Consider the following 23,599-nt stretch of genomic DNA (forward strand, 5'->3'; position numbering starts at 1 on the left):
CCAGACACCCTCTGATCCCCCAAGGTTCAGCTTTCCCTCAGGGAGCCCTTTCTTGGAACCGGGTCGCTTCTCTCACCTGGATCCTTCCCCAGGATCTTGCAACACAGGGGCCCACAAGGCCCCCGCTTCTTTCAGGAAGGATCCTTCGGCAGCTAGGTCTAGAATTCAGCTGCTGGGTTCGGGGCCCAGCCCTCATTGCTGTGACTGAGTTTGACTTAGTTGGTCTCAGCCCTGTTAAGCCCTGTCCCTGGCAACTCACGTCCCCCCATTGGAGGTTCCACACCCCCGTGCTGGGTGGATTGCCAGTGCCAGGCCAAATGGCCCTCCCTGACCTCAGCCACAGGCATTGACCAGGGCACCATCTGGCTGGTTCTTCAGTTCATTCCCCATCAGCACCTCTGCAGGGAGCTGATCATGCTCCTCAACCTCTTTGGGGCCCCCATTCAGATGTGTTCTCGTTACAGAACCTTAACTGGGGGTCCGACCACCCCCAGCACCCGTGTCCCAGTGAGGGTAGGGAGCAAGCCCACTGATTTGGTTGCCGCATCAGATTCAGTGTGAGCCACCTCTCCCCTGTGCAGGGCTGTTGTCCCACTCAGCTCCAGGGGCTGGCTACAGACAGGCAGGAACCAGAGCTTTGCAGTTCTTCCCTTGTGCTACTAGCCAGGGGGGAAAATACCCCCCTCCCTGCCGGCCATTCACATGCTCACTGGCTCCTGCCATCTCTGCCTGCAGATCTCTGGGTTCAGCTCTTTGGCCGTTACTGGCACGGGGTCTGGAGCCTGTCTTAAAGAGACACAGTCACTTCTCAAGTGTACATCAAAGCTGATTTGCTGAACGACCCCAGGTAACAGCCGTGCACCCCGGTCCTTCCTGTGTCTGCACAGGAACCCCAGGTGAAAGGCTACCATCTGGGAGCCTTCCCCCAAGTTACACGGCCCCTCAGCAGCTGGTGAGGTTGCATCACACCCACAAGAGTCTCGGTCCCAGAATCGCTTCACTCCGTGAATGTCTCCCCACTGACCCCCACCTGCCGCTCCCACTGGGGATCAGAGGGGCCTGAGCCCAGGAGTCACAAGCAGACATATTTGCTGGGTTTGGAGTGGAAGCCCCTCTGTCTTCCCCCCTCCCCTGGCCAGCTCTGCCCCAGGAGCCGGCTGGGTGATGGGTTCCCGACTTGCTCTCTCAGCCTGTGTTACAGGCTGTCTCCCCTTCACCTGTTAACCCCCCAGTTCTGGGACTCCCCCTGTCTCCCCAGCCAGCTCCAAACTGACACCCCCTCCAGCCCCTCTTCTGGCCTTTGTCTCTTTCCCGAGCCAGGAGGCCACCTGATCTCTTTGTTCCCCAACACCTTCAGTTGGCACCTTGCAGGGGAGGGGCCCAGGCCATTGGTTGCCAGGAGACAGGGTGTCGGCCATTCTCTGTGCAGACACCATCACACCTGCGTAGGGCTCTGCACCAATCACACCCCCTTATCCCACCACCTAGATACATAAGAAATGCACAGGGGAAACTGAGGCACCCACTTTAGCCGGTGACCTGGGGAAGTTCCAACCCACCAACGTTCCCATGGATGCCCCAGCACCTCTCCCATTCCTTGGTGGGAGTTACACCGGGGCCTTCCAGTTTCACACCCTCCCTTAGGTCGGGTGTGCTTGATGGCACTCACAGGCCGCATGAGGGAAGGTTTATGCGGCCTGTGGCCCTTTGCCACCCCAAAACCCCTGCGGTTCAAACTGAGATCGGGTCTTCTCCCAGCGCTCCAGTCTGCGGTGCTGTGATTCTGGCTCTCTTGGGTAAGATCCCCCATCTTGACCTTGGCCACCCTCTGACCAGGTGTCTCTGTCACCAGCAGCTCAGCATCAGCTCCTTGCATTTGATGCAGCCATGTCAGAGGAGAGTCGTCAGTGTACTCAGTAAAGCGCTTCCCAACTAGTTATGGCCACAGCTGTTTAAGGGCCTGCACCATGGCCAGGCATTTCTTCTCTGTGGCCACATAGTTCTGCTCCCGGGGCAGCAGCTTCCTGCTCAGGTACCCAATGGGGTGTCTCCTCCCCTTAGCGTCGGCCTGCATCAGCACCGTGCCCAGCCCTGCGTCTGAGGTGTCAGTGAACACTGAAAAGGGCTTGGCAAAGTCTGGGTTTACCAGATTTATCGGGCCCTGGATTAGAGCCTCCGTCAGCACAGGGAAAGCCCTCTGGCACTGCTCGGCCCTGTCGGAGAAAAACTCAGTTCTCGCTTTTTTTTGGGTGCAGCAAAATCAAATACTTTATTATTTCTCTAGTAATTACAATAGAGGGAGATAGTGCCCTAGGACACAGGGTCGCCCCAGTCCCGGACAGGTCTCTCAACTGGTAAACAATTACAGCAAGCATTTATACCTTTGTTACAAACAATAACTAGCAATAATACAGACGATAATGAGCAACAACTGCATTTTGTTTATACATAAGCCATCCTGCTATCTTATTTTTCTCACTCCTAAAAGACACCAGTCTGCATATTTGGTTTATCAGTTACAAGGTCGTAATAACTTTTTACACAGTTCTTTCCCTCTGCCTCACACTATCCTTGCTTCTAGAAGTCTCACGTCATTAGGGTTACAGCTGGGCTAACTCTTGCTAACTGACTGACATGCATTAAGATCCCCTTCAAATCCTTATTCTTTCCCTACTTCCACAGCCCAGACCACCTCGTCTGGCTTCCCCTTCTCACATAGCTCAGTGATGGGGGCAGCTAGGGAGCTAGGGTGGGGTACAAAGCCCTGGTAGTAATCTGCCATCATGATAAATGCCTGGACCTGTCTCTTGGTCTGGGGAACAGGACAATCTCTGATCATCTCCACCTTGGCCAGCTCTGGGCTTGGGCAGCCGCTCCCCACTTTGTGGCCGAGGTACGACACCTCTGCCATCCCCACCTTACACTTTCCAGCTTTTACCGTCACTCCTGCCTCCTTGAGTCAGCCCAGCCCCCTCTTCACCTGGGACACGTGTTTCTCCCAGGTCTGGCTAAAGACACAGATATCGTCAATGCACGCCAGGGCCAAGTTCTGCATCCCCCTCAGCAACCAACCCCCCCCCCCCGGTGCTGGGAGGTGGCCGTCGCCCCCTTGAGGTCGAAAGGCAGGACCAGGAACTCAAAGAGCCCCAAAGGGGTGGTGAAGGCAGATTTCAACCTGGCATCTGGGTCTGAAGGCACCTGCCAGTCGCCCTTGGTGAGATCCATAGTAGAGAGGTAATGAGCCCTCCCCCCCGGCCCCCCAGCTTATCTAGGATCTCACCAGGCCTAGGCATGGGGTAGCATCTGACATGGTGATGGCATTAAGCTTTCGATAGTCCCCACAGAACCAGAGCGACCCATCTTTCTTGGGGACCAGCCCCATGGGTGAGGCCCGTGGGCTGCTGAATGGCTGGATTACCTCTAAAGCCAGCATGTCCTTGACCCCTCTCTCCAGGCTCTGGGCTGTTTTCCCAGTGACTCTGAATGGGGGACACCTGATGGGAGGATCGGCTCCCACCTCAGGGAAGAGATCCACGAGGGGGGTCTTCCCCCTTCTCCTCCCAATCGTCCCTACTCCAGGTCCAGGGGTACCCTCACTCTCCTCCCATACAGCATCTCGAAAGGGAAGAACCCTGTGGATTCCTGGGGCACTTCCCTGTACTGCAGGTGGGGCAGGTACTTGTCCCAGTCCTGCGGATGCTTATTCATAAAAGTCCTCAGCACACAGCGCTGAGACAGCATTCAGGGCTTGAGAACAGCCAATGTTGGGACATGCCACAAACACAGAGCCAGGATACTGAAGCACTCAAAAGCTGACATAGACCCAGTCAGCACACAGACATTGCCCCAATTTAACAAAATGGATTTCTAAATTAATTTAGTTACATCAATACAGTTGCAGAGTACTCTCTCCATTAGCGTAATTTTTGCACTCGAGTGCTCTCCATTGACTCCTTACATGACAACCTTTAGACAATATTTGCTGCAAATATATAACAGTGGTTGCAACAGCGATCTATGCAGTTACAGATTATGTCAATAACGTCACATGCGGAGAGTGAGAGCTGCCATTGCCTGAGCTAGCAAATCCGAGAGCTCAGGGGCCATAACAGACAGAGGCCGGGTGAGGAGGAGGCGCTGTATGTGGGAGGAGAGATATGGGGGGTGTCTGTGCAGCACCTAGCACAATGGGACCCAATCTCAGCTGGGGCAGGAACTGTCTCTCACTGTGTGACAGGGCAGGGCTTGACTGGGGGGGAGTATATTTTTCAGAGTGGTTGGTGAATGGGAACATTTGTTTTGCAGTAAAAGGGTGATTGAGGTGCAGGTGCTTGGGGGTCTGTGTCTCAGTGAGGCGTGATTAGGATGGGTGTGGGCTGACACTTTTGAGTTTCTCTCAGCATCCCTGATGGAGAGGCAGGGGGGTTACGATCCCCTGGTGGGGCCCCCAGGTTGGGACCCTGTGAGCCAGCCCAGCCGGGTCCCACCTCCCTAGGCCGACACCCAACGATGTTACTGCAGAAAGGTCACGGGGTCACATGCCACATGTTCCCCATCCCCTGGCTCAGGCCCAGCTCCCATCCAGCTCCCCCTGGGCTCCCACAGCGCCCCCCGGCAGCAAGCAACGGGTCCCCACAACTTCCCACTGCCCTTCCCTGCCGTGCAGCCGGCAGCCAGCAGGGGCAGGAACAGCCCTGCTCAGAGCACGAGTCCATGGGGCAGAGTAGCCTGCAGGGCCTGGCCTGGCTATACCGGAGCCCCCTGCCCCCGGGCATCTGCTGAGGGTGGAGAAGGGGCGAGCAGGGTCCCATTCGCTCAGGACGTGTCTGTGGGAGGTTGTGAAATCCTCGGTGTGAAGGGGGCAGAACGGGCGTCACCCACAGGCTGCGTGTGCGGCTCTGGGTTCCCTTCACGGCCGGGTCACCTGCTGAGTCATTTGCAGAGTCCCCTGGAACTGAGCCAGAGGGAGGGAAACAACCGAGCTGTGTAACGTGGCTGTTGCTGGGAGGGGGGGTCTGTGTCTCAGTGAGGGGTGATTGGGGTGGGGGTGGCTAATGAGGTCTGTGTATCACTGAGGTGGTAAGTGGGATGGGGGGCCTGAGGTTTCTGCCAGTTCTTTAACAAACCCTTCCTCCCACCCCAGACAGTGACACAAACCCCTCAGTCTCCTGCTCTGCCCCACAGCCAGCTGTTTAACCCTTTGCCACCCGCTGGGTAGCAACCCCTAGACAAGTCAGTCCCTGCCAGGCATCTCATCCAGAAAAACATTGCAGAGAATTCCCGCTTCCCCCAGACACAGAAACCCTCTCTCCTCTTGTCACTGACGGTGCACAAGTGGGAGCAGATTCTGCCCCAGCCTCAGACACCCGCGTTCCCCTCCCCAGGCTGCCCAGGTCCGAGGCAGATGGGGTGTGTGAGAGTGAGGGGCTCCTCCGTGGCCTGAGGGCAGACACCTGCTCTCTGCTCATTGCCAGAAGCTCTGTGATCGGCGAGGTCAGTGCGATCCCCCTGCCCTGCCCAGGTGTGAGGTCAGACGGACGGGGGCGAAGGGCAGCAGAGGCTGGAGCTTGCCAGAGCCAGCGTGCTGCAGCCTGCGGCCCCCCTGCCCAAGAGAGGCCGGCACAGACCAGGCTGCAGGGGCCAGGTCATTGGAATCCAGGAGGAGGTTCTGGAGACTGGCTCTAGCCACTGCTCAATGGTGGTGCCAGGGTCAGGGGCTCATGGTGCTTCTTGCTCTTGCCCTAATACTCTCCCTTCGCACTGCCGATGCCGGGTGCCAGCCCTGCCCCCTCTCAGCACTGCAGGGTCCAACGTATCCCTGGCACTGCCAGTGCCTGACTCTCCCGGTGTCTGACCCCAGCTGTGACCAGGAGCAGGCCCGGCTGCCAGAGCTGTGTGGGGAACGGGGATTCCACTGCCGGGAGGATTCGCTAGCTCAAAACCCGGCTGGGTTCCCATTTGGGGCGGAACCTGAAATTGCTGAAATTTGCCATGAGGGGGAAGGTCGTGGGGTCTGTAACTGTGGCGCTGCCCTAGAGCCCAGACCCTGCGTACTCTGGGGTCTGTGACCGTGAACCATTGCAACGCAATGTGATTGTGATATTAGGAAACACCCCAGAGAGTCCAAGCTCCAGTATTTCTTGAAGCAGTTCCTGTGGCTTGCAATCCAATTTAGTTTGTGGAATGTATTCGTTTGAGGAAGATGACCTCGTCACTGAGATCTTTTGAGATTTCTTTGTTATATTGTTGCTGAAGTTGTTCAGCTGCAGAAAGTAGATCTTCATTACTCAGTCTGTTGAACTGCCAAAGAAATCCAGAAAGGGTACAAATTAGTTGCAGTGACTCAAATTAGACTCATAGACTTTAAGGTCAGAAGGGACCATTATGATCATCTAGTCTGACCTCCTGCACAATGTAGGCCACAAAATCTCACCCACCCACTCTTGTAACAAACCCCTAGCCTATGTTTGAGTTATTGAAGTCCCCAAATTGCGGTTTGAAGACCTCAAGCTGCAGAGAATCCTCCAAGTGACCCGTGCCCCATGCTGCAGAGGAAGGCGAAAAACCTCCAGGGCCTCTGCCAATCTGCCCTGGAGGAAAATTCCTTCGCGACCCCAAATATGGCGGTCAATTAAACCCTGAGCATGTGGGCAAGACTCACCAGCCAGCACCCAGGAAGGAATTCTCTGTGAGTTCAAGCCTTGAGGAGGCCACTTAGGGATCTGGGGCAAAAATTGGTCCTGCTAGTGAAGGCAGGGGGCTGGACTCGATGACCTTTTGAGGTCCCTTCCAGTTCTAGGAGATTGGTATATCTCCAATTATTACCTTTTATTACCTTTTATCTAACATCCCATCACAGACCACTGGGCATACTTACCTGCTGATAATCAAAGATCAATTGCCAAATTAATTGCCAAAATTAGGCTATACCATCCCCTCCATAAATTTATCAAGCTTAGTCTTAAAGCCAGATATGTCTTTTGCCCCCACTACTCCCCTTGGAAGGCTGTTCCAGAACTTCACTCCTCTAATGGTTAGAAACCTTCATCTAATTTCAAGTCTAAACTTCCTAGTGTCCAGTTTATATCCATTTGTTCTTGTGTCCACATTGTTACTAAGCTTAAATAATTCCTCTCCCTCCCTAATATTAATCCCTCTGATATATTTATAAAGAGCAATCATATCCCCCCTCAACCTTCTTTTGGTTAGGCTAAACAAGCCAAGCTCTTTGAGTCTCCTTTCATAAGACAGGTTTTCCATTCCTCGGAACATCATAGTAGCCCGTCTCTGAACCTGTTCCAGTTTGAATTCATCCTTCTTAAACATGGGAGACCAGAACTGCACACACTATTCCAGATGAGGTCTCACCAGTGCCTTATATAACGGTACTAACGCCTCCTTATCTTTGCTGGAAATACCTCGCCTGATGCATCCTAAAACCGCATTAGCTTTTTTTACGGCCATATCACATTGGCAGCTCATAGTCATCCTGTGATCAACCAATACTCCGAGGTCCTTCTCCTCCTCTGTTACTTCCAACTGATGCATCCCCAATTTATAACTAAAATTCTTGTTATTAATCCCTAAATGCATCACCTTGCACTTTTCACTATTAAATTTCATTCTATTACTATTACTCCAGTTTACAAGGTCATCCAGATCTTCCTGTATGATATCCCAGTCCTTCTCTGTGTTAGCAATACCTCCCAGCTTTGTGTCATCCGCAAACTTTATTAGCACATTCCCACTTTTCGTGCCAAGGTCAGTAATAAAAAGGTTAAATAAAATTGGTCCCAAAACTGATCCCTGAGGAACTCCACTAGTAACCTCTTTCCAGCCTGACAGTTCACCTTTCAGTATGACCCGTTGTAGTCTCCCCTTTAACCAGTTCCTTATCCACCTTTCAATTTTCATATTTATCCCCATCTTTTCCAATTTAACTAATAATTCCCCATGTGGAACCGTGTCATGCGCTGAGTCCCTGCTATGGCGTCTGTCTGGAGAATTTTTAAAAATGATTTTGTATTTCATCTTCTGTAACGGAGCGCTGATAGAACAGATTTGGCTGCCCTTACAGCGATCACATCCGCATGGTCCATGCTGGAGCTCTTTTTTTATTTTTATTTTTAACTGCATTGCCACACGTGCTGATCGGAGCTCCACGCTGGCCAAACAGGAAATATTCAAAAGTTTGCGGGGCTTTTCCTGTCTACCTGGCCACTGCATCCGAGTTTAGATTGCTGTCCAGAGCGGTCAGTGGTGCACTGTGGGATACCACCCGGAGGCCAATACCGTCGATCTGTGGCCACACTAACCCTAATCCGATATGGTAATTCCGATACTAGCGCTACTCCTCTCGTTAGGGAGGAGTACAGAAATCGATTTAAAGAGCCCTTTATATCGATATAAAGGGCCTCTTAATGTGGACGGGTGTGGCGTTAAATCGGTTTTACGCTCCTAAAACCGGTTTAAACGCGTAGTGTAGACCAGGCCAGAGTCTCCGTCGACCTGAGAAGGAGCATGAGCCCTGACTCTATCTGCCACTGCCTGCGGGGCTGTCCCAGAGTCACGGATTCACAGGATTGAGCCAGAACAGAACTTCCCAACACGCTGCCCTCTGGTACTACGACACCGACTGTGGTCACTCAGCTCATTCTAGCGTGGGCTGGAGCTTGGGCTCTGAAACCTAGGCAGGGCCTTGAACTGTGCGTTAACTCCTCGTGCCAAACAATCTGTTCCGCCTTATATTTAGCTGTGACACTCTGAGTATTTTTCCCGGCCCTGAGAAGAGCTCCGTGCAGCTTGAAAGCTTCTCTCTCTCACCAAGAGAAGTTGGTCAAAGAAAAGCTATTCCTTCCTCCTCCTTGTCCCTCTGGGACCAACCCAGCTACCACAACACTGCATATTGAAATCAATGTAGGGTGACCAGATGTCCCGATTTTATAGGGACAGTCTCGATATTTGGGAATTTTTCTTATATGGGCACCTATTACACCCCATCCCTGTCCCTATTTTTCACACTTTCTATCTGGTCACCCTAAATCAATGGACGTTAGGAGCATAAAGTAACTTTGAAGACCTGGGCCCATGTGTTTGTGGACATTGGCTGGCGGCCAGATTACGCACCAAATCCCTCAGTACCCACAGGTATCACTGCCTTCATTTATTGACAAGTCCTGGCTCTGAGGAGGTGTTAGGAAATGCCCTGTCACAAAGATAAACGTCCTGCGCCGTGACCAGGCCACCTGCCAGCCAGCACTCCTGATAAAGCCATTCCATGGAACTTGTACCGGTCGAGGAATCAGACAGGGGGCGTCGTCTGTGATAACCTCGGTTCACCTTTCACAGATGGAACAACCTGCCCTCAGTTCTGGGGAACAGCAAAAAAGAGAAACTCGTCAACATTTCTGACTCCACACAGATGGACGGCGCCACACCTTTCCCTGGGACCTAAAGGCAATTTCCTTCGAACACAAAGCAAATAACTTAGTGGCACCAACCCGGATTTATCGAGCCACATCTGGGCTGGTGTGAATCAGCTGTTGCTCCATTGGAATCAGTGGGGCCAGTCCCCCAGCTGGGGTCAATCGGCCGTAGCTCCACTGGAATCAATGGGGCCAGACCCCCAGCTGGTGTCAATCGGCTGCAGCTCCACTGGAGTCAATGGGGCCAGACCCCAGCTGGTGTCAATGGACCGTAGCTCCACTGGAGTCAAGAGGCCAGACCCCCAGCTGGTATAAATTGGCCGTAGCTCCACTGGAGTTTATTATTATTACACTGGTCTACAATTTTTGAGAAGTTGTCTGGTTCAGAGATAAAATGTGCTATTTATTATGTATTTTGATGTGCTGAATTCAAATATGACAATTAAAACAACTGATTGGCTACTGTTTTTACATTTTATGTCTATGTATATTGTGTAGATAGTAGAGTTTTAATCATAAATTGTAAACCTAGGTCTTTTCATGTGTTTATGGTTGCTTTACATGATAATATTTCACCTGTCCTGTTTATGTAACACTTTAAAAATCAGTAAAAGGGTTATTTAACTAAAATTTATTATGAAACAAAAGGCAAAAAACTATTATGTACATAGTTTAGTCCTATTCAGTGTCTACTCAGCGCTTCTTGGCTTGTCTCTTGTATTCATTAAATGGAGCTTCTCTTGTCACTGTCCAGCAATAGTCTGCAAGCATTGATGGGCTCCATTTGCCCTGATAGCGTTTCTCCATTGTTGCAATGTCCTGGTGAAATCGCTCGCTGTGCTTGTTGCTCACTGCTCCGCAGTTCGGTGGAAAAAAATCTAGATGAGAGTGCAAAAAATGTATCTTTAGTGACATGTCGCAACCAAGGCTTTTGTATGTCTTGAGGAGGCTTTCCACCAACAACCTGTAGTTGTCTGCCTTGTTGTTTCCAAGAAAATTTATTGCCACTAACTGGAAGGCTTTCCATGCCGTCTTTTCCTTGCCACACAGTGCATGGTCAAATGCATCATCTCGAAGAAGTTCACGAATCTGAGGACCAACAAAGACACCTTCCTTTATCTTAGCTTCACTTACCCTTGGAAATTTTCCACGGAGGTACTTGAAAGCTGCTTGTGTTTTGTCAATGGCCTTGACAAAGTTCTTCATCAGACCCAGCTTGATGTGTAAGGGTGGTAACAAAATCTTCCTTGATTCAACAAGTGGTGGATGCTGAACACTTTTCCTCCCAGGCTCCAATGACTGTCGGAGTGGCCAATCTTTCTTGATGTAGTGGGAATCTCTTGCATGACTATCCCATTCGCAGAGAACACAGCAGTACTTTGTGTATCCAGTCTGCAGACCAAGCAAGAGAGCAACAACCTTCAAATCGCCACAAAGCTGCCACTGATGTTGGTCATAGTTTATGCACCTCAAAAGTTGTTTCATGTTGTCATAGGTTTCCTTCATATGGACTGCATGACCAACTGGAATTGATGGCAAAACATTGCCATTATGCAGCAAAACAGCTTTAAGACTCGTCTTTGATGAATCAATGAACAGTCTCCACTCATCTGGATCGTGAACGATGTTGAGGGCTGCCATCACACCATCGATGTTGTTGCAGGCTACAAGATCACCTTCCATGAAGAAGAATGGGACAAGATCCTTTTTATGGTCACGGAACATGGAAACCCTAACATCACCTGCCAGGAGATTCCACTGCTGTAGTCTGGAGCCCAACAGCTCTGCCTTACTCTTGGGTAGTTCCAAATCCCTGACAAGGTCATTCAGTTCACCTTGTGTTATGAGGTGTGGTTCAGAGGAGGAGGATGGGAGAAAATGTGGGTCCTGTGATATTGATGGCTCAGGGCCAGAAGTTTCATCCACTTCCTCTTCCTCGTCTGACTCAAGTGAGAATGATTCTGGTGCATCAGGAACCGGCAGTCCTTCTCCGTGGGGTACTGGGCGTATAGCCGATGGAATGTTTGGATAATGCACAGTCCACTTTTTCTTCTTTGACACACCTTTCCCAACTGGGGGCACCATGCAGAAGTAACAATTGCTGGTATGATCTGTTGGCTCTCTCCAAATCATTGGCACTGCAAAAGGCATAGATTTCCTTTTCCTGTTCAACCACTGGCGAAGATTTATTGCACAAGTGTTGCAGCATATGTGTGGGGCCCACCTCTTGTCCTGATCTCCAATTTTGCAGCCAAAATAAAGGTGATAGGCTTTCTTAACCATAGTGGTTATACTGTGCTTTTGTGATGCAAAAATCACTTCACCACAAACATAGCAGAAGTTATCTGCACTGTTCACACAAGTATGAGGCATCTCTGCTCACTTTGGCTAAACAGAAATGTGTCCCTTTGCAAAATCAAACACTGACAAATAAGAGAGCACGACACTGTATGATTTCTAGAGCTGATATAGGGCAATTTGTTCAGCAGAGTGATGTAAGCTTCATTATGATTGCATGATCCATGACTTCTAGGAATAACATGATGCAATTCATATCATGTATGACGCAATACCAGCTTCAGATTGCATCATTCATTGTTTTGCCTAAAAAGCAAGTACTGTCCAAACCCAGTCATAGATTTATTCATAGATCCAGTCAAAGATGTATTTTAGTCATTTCTGGTTTAAATTGAGATCCCTTCCCTTTATAACTCACTTATCCTCCGCTATTCCCAAGTCAAGGGTCGTATATACTGACCCAATAGCATAACTTGAAAACTAGAGCCAATCAACAATTTTAAGCATCATTTTCGTTCTCAGTGACCCAGAATTAGTAAAGTTTGACTACATTTATTTCAGAACCATTTTGCCTGTAGAGCAGTGTTATTTGTGTTACCATAGGCCCTCGGAGCCCTAGTCGTGTGTAAATCATAGTGTAAATCAGTATTGACCTTGTGTCATTATTGCAGTTTCCACCAGCCCTAAACCTTGTGTTGAAATTGTGTTGACTAAAGGTGTAGGAAGTTTGGGAGAGATAAAATTCTTCTTACGGAGCTATAGCACCTGTTAGAGCATTCTAGGGAATTGACAATAGATTAAGGCCAAATGTTGGATTAACCCAGCGTGAATAACTCTTTCCAGGTACTGCATATGGTTTTTTCATGTTGCACAAGAGGGAAACCGAGGCACAAAGCAGGGACGTCTCCTTGCCCCAGATCACAAAGCAGGTCAGTGACAGAGCTGGGGCAAGAACCCAGGAGTCCTGGCTCCCAGCCCCCCAACTCCTCTAACTCTCTAGACCCCACTCCCTTCCCAGAGCTGAGGACTGAACCCAGAAGTCCTGCCTGAACTCCATTGCTCTAACCACTAGACCACAATTGACCACAATTGCTCTGTGACTTTAGGCGCATACCTGCCCCCCTCTGTGGGTCAGCAGTGCATTCACTCTTCACTAGGAGTGAGGCTTGTGGGCAGACTCTTGATATGGTACCAGGGTCCATACGAGCGAGCTGAGAATTCCCCCTCCCACTCGTGCAGGGTAGCAAAGCCCAGTGGTCACAGAAATGCAACCGAGTGGAACTGAAACGCGCTTGGGAACGGAACAAGACTCCACTCAGCTGTCCTGCTACCGAGAGCTCCTGTTCTTACATGGTGACATTCTGCCTTGTTCCCAGAGACAGTGCCCGTCCTATGACCCTTAAATCAAAGAGTTAGAAAGTGGTGCCCAAAAGGGGCCGGGGTCCCATTCCTCACCCCCACCCCTCAGCCAGGCAGTCCCACACCCTGGGGCCGGATGGGAGCTGCCATTGCCTAGAAGGCAAAGGCCCCATGTCCCAGCCTCTGTTCCCCTGAGCCAGCCGATCCCCACAGCCTGTGGTTGGATCAGAGCTGGCGCCCCCTAGAGGGGAAAGGCCCCATGCCCCATTCCCCACCTCCCTGAGCCAGCCAGTCCCCCACCTTGGGACCAGATGGGAGCCGGTGCCCCCCTAGAGGGGAAAGGCCTCATGTCCCAGTCCCCACCCCCTGAGCCAGCCAGTCCCTTGCACCTAAGACAAAGTCTTTTAACCACTATACATTTAGTGGAGTTGGTTACAGACGCCCCCCCCCCTTCAGCCACCCACCCAGCTCCCCCAGACATGTCCTGTTTCCCACATCACAGCAGGCAGCAGCCATCCGTCAGAGCATCTCCAGACCCCGGCTCCCATTCAGCCGCACTTGCAAAGGCATCCGCCCACCCAGGAGGGTGGGGATGCAGGGACAATCCCAGAGGGTCCCCGGGGGCCCTTTCGAGGCTTGCAGCAGCCCCTGCAGCCCCACTGGTGGATCTTGCAGCAGAAGTGACAGAACTTACTCCACTCCCCAACCTGCCAGGGCGAAGATATGGCCGCACTTATCCACCAGGTGGCAGTACTGCGTGATACTGACGTCAGGAATTCATTCAGGATGCCATGGGGTCCCCTCCCAGAGTTGGGATAGGACTCCGGAGTCCAGGCTCCCAGAACCCCCCTCCTCTAACCCACCAGACCCCCCTCCCCTCCCAGAGCTGGGATAGGACTCCGGAGTCCAGGCTCCCAGCCCTGCCCCCCTGCTCAAACACACACACCAGAGCAGATCTGATTCCATCCAGAAGGGGGCACTATTGCGCCTCACACAGAATTGCTGCAGCAGCAGCAGCAGCTCTGGGCTCCTGGACCAGAAGGGCCCCAGCCCAATTTGGCTGGAACCAGCGCTGCCCCGTTCAGGAGATCTGCTCCCTGTCAGCACCAAACCAGGCAACATGACTCTAGCCCTGGCAGCCACGCTCACCCCTGCAAAGGAGACGACCCTGGCACTCACCGGGAGATTTTGCAGCCTGCTGCTGGCATCAAGACGCGGTTCCTCAGAGACCTGGAAGACAAAGGCGTCTGGCTAGAACCAACTCCAGCCCCTGCCCGATCATCCTAGTCGCCCTTTTCTGCACCTGCTCCAGTTTGGATTCATCTTCCTTAACCCTGCGAGCCCAGCACGGCACACAGGGCTCCAGAGGGGTCACGCCAGTGCCTTGTCTCCTCCTAACACTTCCCTGTCGCTACTGGAAATACCTCGCCGGACGCATCCTAGGTCTGCGTGAGCCTTTTTCATGGCCACAGAGACATCCTGGGATCAACCAATACACCCGGTGAGTTTAGGCTTGACATTAGGCAAAGGACTCTGACCATCAGAGCAGTGAAGTTCTGGAGCAGCCTCTCAAGGGGAGCAGTGGGGGCAAAATATCGACTAATCCCAAGACTGAGCTTGATGCGTTTATGGAGGGAATGGTCCGATGGGGCTACCTACGGAGAATTCTTCCCCAGGTGTCTGGCTGGTGGATCTCGCCCACCTGCTCAGGGTCTCACTGGGAGCCGCACTTGGAGCTGGGAAGGAATTTTCCCCTGGATCAGATTGGCAGAGACCCTGGGGGGGGGGGGGGGCGGTCGCCTTCCCCTGCAGCATGGGGCCCAGGTCGCTCGCACGTTTACATTAATGGATTCTCTGTAACCCGTCATTGGCGGGAAATGCTGCTCCGAAGGCCCAGCCGTCCCATCTGGGCCCCTGCTCTCTAGTCACCCGTGGTGGAGCAGAAGAGACTCCCCCTGTGCAGTAACTGAGGCTCTTCGAGTTGTGCATCCCCGGGGGCGCTCCACCGCCCACCTCCTCCGCTCTGCTTCGGAGCTGACACAAGCTCTGTGGCGGGGGAGGTGTCGGACCTCACAGCGCTATACACACGTTCCGCTGACGGCGCGAGTACGCAAGACCAACCAGCCTCCTGCAAGGGCTGGAGCAGTCTGGAAGGCTGAGAGCCCCTGTTCTCTCCCGTTCCTTATTCCCCTTGGACAAAGCATCATCTCTGTTAAACTGAAACATTTGAGATCTTCAAATGTTAAACTCAGAGTAGCCAGGAAATCTGGTGAAAGTGACGAGGTGTTACACCAATAAAATAAAAACCAGCAGGATCGTATTAAAGAGGATAAGGCAGAATGCCTTGTTTATTGTGAATACAGAAAGAATCAGTCAGTTGTAGCTATATCATCTCATTCAGTCACTCACACACGTTCTGCAAAGTTGTTATAGTTACTAGCCTAGGAGTTGCTTGTGCCAAGTCACTGGCCAGGTGGCCTGGACACGAGGGTGGAGCCGAGTCTTATCAGATGTGCATCTGATGCTCCTGGAGGGTGGTTGCAAGAACCAGACTCATGGTTCTTAGTTTTTGGGTTTTGTTTTTATAGGAATTTACTCCTGTAGGAGTTTCTGGAATCTGCTTTATCACTCTGCTTTTATGTTTGAAGTGATAATTAATCACTGTTCCCACCTCTGAAGTGATGTTTAATCAGCAGATGGTGCATTTGTGACAGCTTGGTGTTCTCTTGTTCTTTGCCCCCAGGAAGTGGGATTCTGGTTTGCCCTTAGGGTCACCTGGTCATTTCACTCAATGCATTCCTCAGCCAAGTTGTATTAGAATATATGGAGACATACCTATTGCTTAGAGCTGGAACAGACCCTGAAAGGTCATTGCAGCCCCCTGCCTTCACTAGCAGGACCAAGTACTGATTTTGCTCTAGATCCCTAAGTGGCCCCCTCAAGGATGGAGCTCACAACCTTGGGGTTTAGTAGGCCAATACTCAAACCACTGAGCTATCCCTTCCCTCTTGTAATCATTAAGCTGACACTTCTACCCTTTTATCGCCCATTCAGTTCAAACAGACATTCACATTTACTCTCCATTTCACTGAACATATTTTCTATTACATCTTTATTTTATTACCTATCCTTCCTTTAGTATAACCCTTCTACAATTACTGAAGCAGGACACACCTCAATAGATCTGTCCATACCACTTGCTACACAGGAAAAGAAAACAAGCAAGATAAAGAGCATCAAGGGTGAGAACCAACAAATCTTGGTGTGTTCTGGAAGACACTTGTTTTTAGGACAGTTGTTTTTACAAAGTCCTTATCACTTCTCAGAACAGACTCTTTGTCTAGGGATGTGCTGGTACAATTAGCACCGACCCTGTACATTTTACAGAGAGGCATTTATTTTAATTAGTGCAGCCTTTGTGTGTTAGCTGGGAACCAGATCTCTTGCTAATAGTCAGACTCAGCTTGGGGCCTGGTTTAAACTATGCTCTTCCATATCAAAACAAACATTGATTTCTATTTTAATCCAACATAGTCTGCACTAACGTTCCTGACCTGCCGGCACAGGGCTGTTCCTGGGGGTGGTGTGCACTGGTCACACTGGGAGCTGATAGTGATGCCGGTTATTGATCATTGCAGGGAGGCAGAGTGGCTAGGGCAGGAAGCAGGGCTTTTTGCACAATAGGGACTTTTACTGGGAAGCAATGGGGTGTAGTGGGTTAGAACAGGCTTGGGGGGAAAGCTTCGTTTCCCAGCTCTGGGAGGGGAGTGGGGCATAGAATAAAGGTGACTGGGACTCTTCCATTGTGTTACCAGAATTACCATTGAGAGGCGTTATCTCAAGCAAATCTCTTAAGCTCTTTGTACTTGCAGTCAGTGGCCCAATGAAAGGGCTGGCCCCAGTGCCCCAGTATGGCGCTAGGGGGCGCTGTGCTTCAGGGAGTGGCGTGGGGACTCTCCTCTGACAGTCAATGCTGGCCCTAATGCCTCAGGGTGGTGCTAGGGGGCGCTGTGGTGCAGAGGGTGAGGTGAGGGCTCTCCACTGACAGTCAGGGCTGGCCCCAATGCCCCAGCATGGCACTAGGGGGCGCCGTGCTGCAGGGAGCGGGGTCGGACACAGCCCCACAGGGAATGGGTGACAAGCACATGGCATGTGAGAATAAACACACAAACTCCATCTCTAGGCAGACACTTTATTGGGGTTGAGCAGGAGGGTTAGCGTCCCCCTGAACCCAGGCAAATTCAGCCCCAGGCTGCCTTCGATCTGCTCCCAGGACGGGCTGGGGAGCCTCCAGGCACCGACTGGGTGACGGGGAAAGGGGGTCAGAAGTCGCAGCAGATTCCACAGCCGCTCATCCTAGGACAGCAGTTACAGCAGAAGCGACATCTAGCGAAACTCTGAGCCGTCAGGAAGAGATGGAGAGACTAGAGTGAGGCCTGCCCTGAACTGACCCCCTGACTACCTTCTCCCAAGCTGCTTTCCCCTCCCAGAGCCGGGGACACAACCCAGGAGTCCTGACTCCCAGCCCCTCATTTCGCTAATCACCAGGCCCCACTCCCCTCCCGTCCCAGAACTGGGGACACAACCCAGGAGTACTAGCTCCCAGTCCCCACCCAGCTTTTCTCCAAACTGTTAGTCCCATGTGATGTTGGAGACACTTTTTGATCTGTATAGAAGAATTTAAATTTTTTAAGGTTTCTGGGAGGAGAGTGCGGTCTAGTGGTTAGACCGGAGTGGGCGGGAGCAGAGGAAGGACAAGGCTGGGAATCAGGACTCCTGGGTTCTATTCCTGACTCCCAGCAATGAGTGAGTACTAAAGGGTTATGTTCTCTGCAGGATGTCAGAGTTCACAGACTGACCACTGCTGCCCTCTACTGGGCAGAAGAGATGCTTGTTGGTAGGAATCTGCCATGAGATATTATTGGGGTTAACCCATGCAATAGTATTGGTCTTAAACTGTGGAACTCATTGCCACAGGATATGTTGAGTTAACTCAAGGGACGCACTCCCACAGGCTTTCCGGACGGTTAGCCTGTGGGGCTCCCTACAACTGGATATTCATGCAGTCAATCTATTTGATATTTCAGGCATTTATCTGTTCAACCACCTGCCACAGGATTTTATTGGGGTTAGCCCATGGCACCCAGAATACCCCTCACCTCCCCCCATCAGTCCCAGCAGTGACACAAGTGAAGCCACCTCCCGCTACTCACCGCTTCTCTCTTCACCATCACCTTGGACTCGCCTTGGCCTTCCTCCGAGTGCTGGGACTCCGAGCCCTGTCAGAGCGGGAGAGCAGGGACTCACTTGTGCCCGTGTTTGTTTGACCAGCAGTCACGGCTCCAGAGGGATCACAGGGAATCTAATGCCCGTCTCTAAAGCATGTCCTGAGAGGACTGCTGGGCTCTGTCCCCAGCTCTGGCAGGGGAGCGGGGTCTAGTGGTCAGAGCAGGGGTGCTGGAAGTCAGGACTCCTGGGTTGTATCCCCGGCTCTGGGAGGGGAGGGAAATCCACCTCTTTAGAGCAGCGGTGGGAGGGGGTGTCTGAGAGACAGGACTGCTGAATTCCATTCCCATCTATGCTGCTGCCTTACTGTGTGACCAGGAGAAACTCACTTCCTCAGGCAGTGCCTCAGTTTCCCCTCTCAGCCTTTAATGCATCGGAATCTCTTTGGGGCAGGGGCAGCCTCTTGCTGTGTGTCTGGGCATCACCTGGCACACCAGGAATGGAACAGGGTCCCCCACTCACCTCAGCCAGGGATTCTCTGCGGATTCCCTCAGCGCAAAGGAGGGACACAAACAGGAGCAGGACAGCCAGCATCTGGACTCTCATCTTCTTTTGGGATTGGGTCTTCTCCGCAAGCAGCTGAGTGGAGCTGAGAGCTACAGGGGCCTGTATTTATTCACTAGCTCAGAGCCCTCCTGGCCAGTGGAGTCAGTGATTGGGATGGGGAGGAGAGATTCCAGTAAGGACGGGGCTGGATGAACAGCTGTTTACCTATGATCCACGTCCTTATAGGAAAAGACTCTTGTGGTTACAAAATATGGGACGTTTTTACCAAAATGCTTCCATCTCTAGCCAGGTGACAACACTCTCTGCCAGTCAGTCCTGATTCTCAGTCCCCTGCTCTGACCTGCTCGACCTCCCCCAGAGTGGGGTAGAATGAGGGTTGCCAGTTTTGGTTGGACGTATTCCTGGAGGTTTCATCACATGATATAATCGTTCATTAAAGCTTAATCTTCAGTTCCAGGAGACATCCTGGAGGGTTGGCAACCCTGGAGCACCCAGGTGTCCTGGTTCCCAGCTCCCCTGCTCTGACCCATCACACCCCACTTCCCTCCCAGACCTCGTGCTGGAACCCAGGTGTCCTGACTCCAATTCCCTTTAACACCTTTTCACACCACTCCACAGTCTGGCCGTCTTGTTTGGAGGACACTGGCCAATATTTTCAGACTTTGGCCAGAGATAATGGCTGACTCCATGTTCAGCTGGATTGGCTTAGAAAAGATTCCCGGAGGTGCTGCTCCCCCAGACTCCAGTGCTGTGGGGACTTGTCATTAGTTAGATTACAGAGGTGCCCGAAAAGACTCCAATAGTTCAGGGTCCCCTTGGGCCGGGCGCTGCACAGACGCAGTGAGAGACAGTCCCTGCCCAGCTGAGGAAACATTTTGAAACAAACAAATTCCCTCCATTCCAGTGAAATTTTTGAAATATCCGTTGGACTTGGTTTTTCTTTTATGTGTGTATTTTTCTCATTTGTTTTATCTCAGCTCTGTCAGCTAGTTCAGATCATGCCACTAGCAACGAGGCATAATATGCACTAGACTCCGAGATTCCAAGGCAGAAGGGACCATTGTGATCATCTTGTCTGACCTTCTGTATCACACGGGCCTGAGAATGGACCCCAAATAATCCCTAGAGCGGATCTTTTAGGAAGACGTCCCACTCCCACTCCTCTTGGTAAGATATTCCAGTGATTTGTTATCCTCACTGTTAAAAATCCACGCCATTCCCATCTGAATGTATCTAGCTTCACCTTCCAGCCGTTGCATCCTTAGACCTTTCTCTGAGAGATCGAAGAGCTCGTTATCAAACATCTATTTCTTCCAAGACTACTCGGATGTTACACCTGGTGCTTATAAACGACTCCGGGCATGTCACCATGTGACAGAACAGAGCACGGGACGGATTCTATTCTGATAACACGACACAGTAACTGAAATCGTCCATTCGTTTTATTTGATTTTGTTCTTAAACTCCATCAGGGCAGCTGCTGCTCAGTGTTGATCGGACACCCTGCCTCTCCTGTTGCTCAGAGCGGCTGCACTCTGTTCTCAGTGCTCGGGTGGGGACGGCACTCCAAGCGGGGATCCCCCCACTGCCCGGAATGTCTCCTGTTCTGTTTTGCAGTGAACTAGTGGGTCGCTTTGACACAAATTTCCCATGACATAGTCGCCTCACAGGGATTGGATCCAGATGGATCAGCAGAGCAATGGGCTGTGTTGTCTAGGTGCCAGTTGGAGTGGCCAACTGCAAGTTCCTGGGGATGGTATAATGGGGGCTGTGGGTCAGAAGTGAGGGGCTCCAGCAGAGCTGGTGGGGGCAGAGAGCGTAGAGGAGCCCATGTTGATTGTCTCTACCTCGCAGGCTGTCAGACGCCTGAGCTAATAAAGCAGAGCTGCGAGCGCTGGATTTACACCCTGACAGGATCTGATCAGCCCCCTCCGCAGACAGCACAGCAGGGCAGGGGGCGTGTGGGTTTGGCCGCACAAACCGGGGTCCTGCCTTAGAGGGGACGTGCAGCCCCCAGCTCTGTGGCTCTGCCAGGCACTGACAATCCCGCTGATACCAGAGGGGTCAGACCACGAGTAGTGCTGGCCCTGCTCTTTCTAGGCCAGCATACAAGGGGTCTTGAATCAATGGGTAGAGTTGAGAACCCAGGAGTCCTGTCTCCCAGCCCCACCTCTACTAGATCCCACTCCCCTCCCAGAGCTGGGGCTGGTCCAGACTCCCAGCCCCTCCCTGACACCCCATGTAGGGCATTCCCAGATTTGCAGCCCCAGAGCCGGCATCTCAGCCTGTTACTGGAACATGCCTGGTTAACAATTAACCCCTCAACCTGCCTGGGAGCCAGGCATGGGCCAGGGGGCTGCATCTTTGCTTTCTGCCCCTCACTCCTTCCCCGGAGGGTGTCTGAGAAGTGGGGCGACCTGGCCTTTGAATTTAGGGTGTCTAGGGATCTGGGCTGTTTTTAATCCAAAGCTAAAAGGGTGAATTACACCACCACCCCGGCTATGCTGGCGGTCAATGGGGAGCAGGCTGTGATATCACCTCTGTACATGGCATTAGTCAGAGTCCTGGTGTACCCCACCTAATTCCCAGGGGCAGGGAGTCCCACAAATTAACCCTGCTACTATCCAGGAAGTTCAGGGGTCAACCCCACTGATACCCAGCAGCAGGAAGTCCAACAGGTTAACACTACAAATATCCAGGGGCAAGGAGTCACGTGAGTTAACCCACTAATACCCAGTGGAAGAGGATCCCACTGGTTAACAGCACCAGTGCATACTGGCACGGAGCCTTGCAGGTTACCACCACTAATACCCAAAGAAAGATAGTCCTGCGATTTAACACCACCAAAACGTAGTGGGAAGGAGTCCCACAGCTTAACCCTGGCAACACTCACTGGAATGGAATCCTACGTGCTAACCCCTCTAGTACCCAGTGGCAGGGAGTCCCATGGTTAACCCCCTAAGACACAGAAGCAGCCCTTGAAATCTGGGTGTGGTTGGCAGGTCACCCTGAGCTCAGTCACTGCCGCGTGCTCCAAGGCCCTGCGCTGGCTTTGCACTGCAGGCGAAGACGCTGCTCAGCATTTCAATAACTGTGTCAGTCTGTGGCCGAGCTCTGGGCTGATGGGCCAGGGAGTTGCACTGCGAGGCTGCGGGCTGGGGCTGTTTATCAGCCAGACCTCGGGCCGAGCTGTGTCAGCGTCGGGCGGCCTAGATTCGCTCAGAGAGAGCGAGCTCAGCACAGCCACTGCAGTGTGAGCATGAGACGGGGGACAGGGGAGAGGACAGGGGCAGACCATGGCCAGCTGCACCTAGACCCTTCCCTGACTGCAGCCGTCTCTGAGCCACCACCTCCCCAGGTGGGATCTAGCGGGTGGCCACAACAACCGGGACCTAGACAATACTCCTGGGGGATTAGCAACATTTCCTCTGCTGACCTGATGGGATCCAATCCCTGTGAGGAGACATGTCTGAAAGAGCGACTGTCTTTCGCTGTGTCTGGGCAGTACCCAGCACAATACGGCCCTGATCTGTTGGAGTCTATCTGTGCACCTCTGTAATATAACTAAAGTCCTCATAGCACTGGAGTCTGGGAGAGCAGCACCTCCCAGAATCTTTTCCAAGCTGATCCACCTGAAAATGTTGCCCTGTGTCCTGCAAACAAAAAGGCCAGAGCATGGAGTGTCTTAAAGGGTGCTCCCCATTCCCCTGTCAGCCCAGCCTGGGGGAGCGGGCATTTGCCCCTTGGACTTTGGATTAAAGACAGCCCAGATCCCTAGACACCCCTAAATTCAAAGGCCAGGTCACCCCACTTCTCTGACACACTGCGGGGAGCGAGTGAGGGGCAGAGAGCAAAGATCCAGCCCCAGGGCCATGCCCGGCTCCCAGGCGGGTTCATGGATTAATCGTTAACCAGGCATGTTCCAGTAACAGACCAAGATCCCGGCTCTGGGGTTGCAAATTTAGGAATGCCCCACACAGGGTGTTGGGGAGGGGCTGGGAGTCTGGACTAGCCCCAGCTCTGGGAGGATCCAGTGGGGGTGGGGCTATGAGTCAGGACTCCTGGGTTCTCGACTCTACCCCGGCTTTAGGGCCCCTTGTGTGTGCTGGCCTAGAACGAGCGGACAAGCCCTACTCGCGATGTGACCCCGTCTGGTTACAGTGGCTGGGATTGTCAGTGCCTGGCAGAGCCACAGAGCTGGGGCCTGCACGTCCCCTCTAAGGCAGGACCCCGGTTTGCGCGGCCGAGCCCACACGCCCCAGGCCCTGCTGTGCTGTCTGCGGCGGGGACTGATCAGATCCTGTGAGGTCTCTGACAGGCTGCAAGGTAGAGACCTGCAGAACCAGGAGCCCCCCTCCCTGATGTCTGGCCTCAACCTTATGACGATAGCCCTGCTGGGGGTGCTCAGCCTGGTTGTGGGGCTGGCTGATAAGAGACTCCTGCCCCTGCGGCCACCTGGACCCTTTAGAAAGCTTCCCCGGAAATGCCAAAGTGTATCAGACCCCAAAGGCAGAGGAGGGAATAGGGGCCTGACTGCCTCAGGGGCAGGGACTGGGACAGGGGAATTTTGCAATTTCAAGATCTTTGCAAGTTAAGCTGTGAGCATCCAGGAAAACTGGCTGCTGGTGAAAGTGATGAGGCTGCACTAACACTCCTGACCACCAGGGGGTGATGTGGCACTGCAGGTGGCTGGGCAGTCCAGGGCTGTTCCTGGGGGTGGTGTG

General features: G+C 52.4%; 2 protein-coding genes across 2 annotated transcripts in view; both read right to left on the minus strand.

The window, feature by feature from the left end:
* The window catches only part of LOC123351853 (41 kDa spicule matrix protein-like), a 65,179-nt gene that overhangs the window by 32,886 nt on the left and 8,694 nt on the right, over positions 1-23,599 (minus strand). The window contains exon 3 of the mRNA XM_044991527.1: positions 14,262-14,312. The gene's annotated coding sequence lies outside the window, so the exon portion shown is untranslated. The remainder of the gene's footprint in view (positions 1-14,261; positions 14,313-23,599) is intronic.
* LOC123352105 (hepcidin-like) lies at positions 17,261-19,005 on the minus strand. Its single transcript, XM_044991849.1, has 3 exons — positions 18,831-19,005; positions 18,296-18,361; positions 17,261-17,479 (listed from the first exon to the last, which is right to left on the minus strand). The coding sequence occupies exons 1-3, from the start codon at positions 18,912-18,914 to the stop codon at positions 17,405-17,407; spliced, it is 225 nt and encodes a 74-aa protein (XP_044847784.1). The 5' UTR covers positions 18,915-19,005; the 3' UTR covers positions 17,261-17,404.

This window comes from Mauremys mutica, chromosome 17 (assembly GCF_020497125.1).
Source record: "Mauremys mutica isolate MM-2020 ecotype Southern chromosome 17, ASM2049712v1, whole genome shotgun sequence".
In the NCBI taxonomy this organism is placed as follows: domain Eukaryota; kingdom Metazoa; phylum Chordata; order Testudines; family Geoemydidae; genus Mauremys; species Mauremys mutica.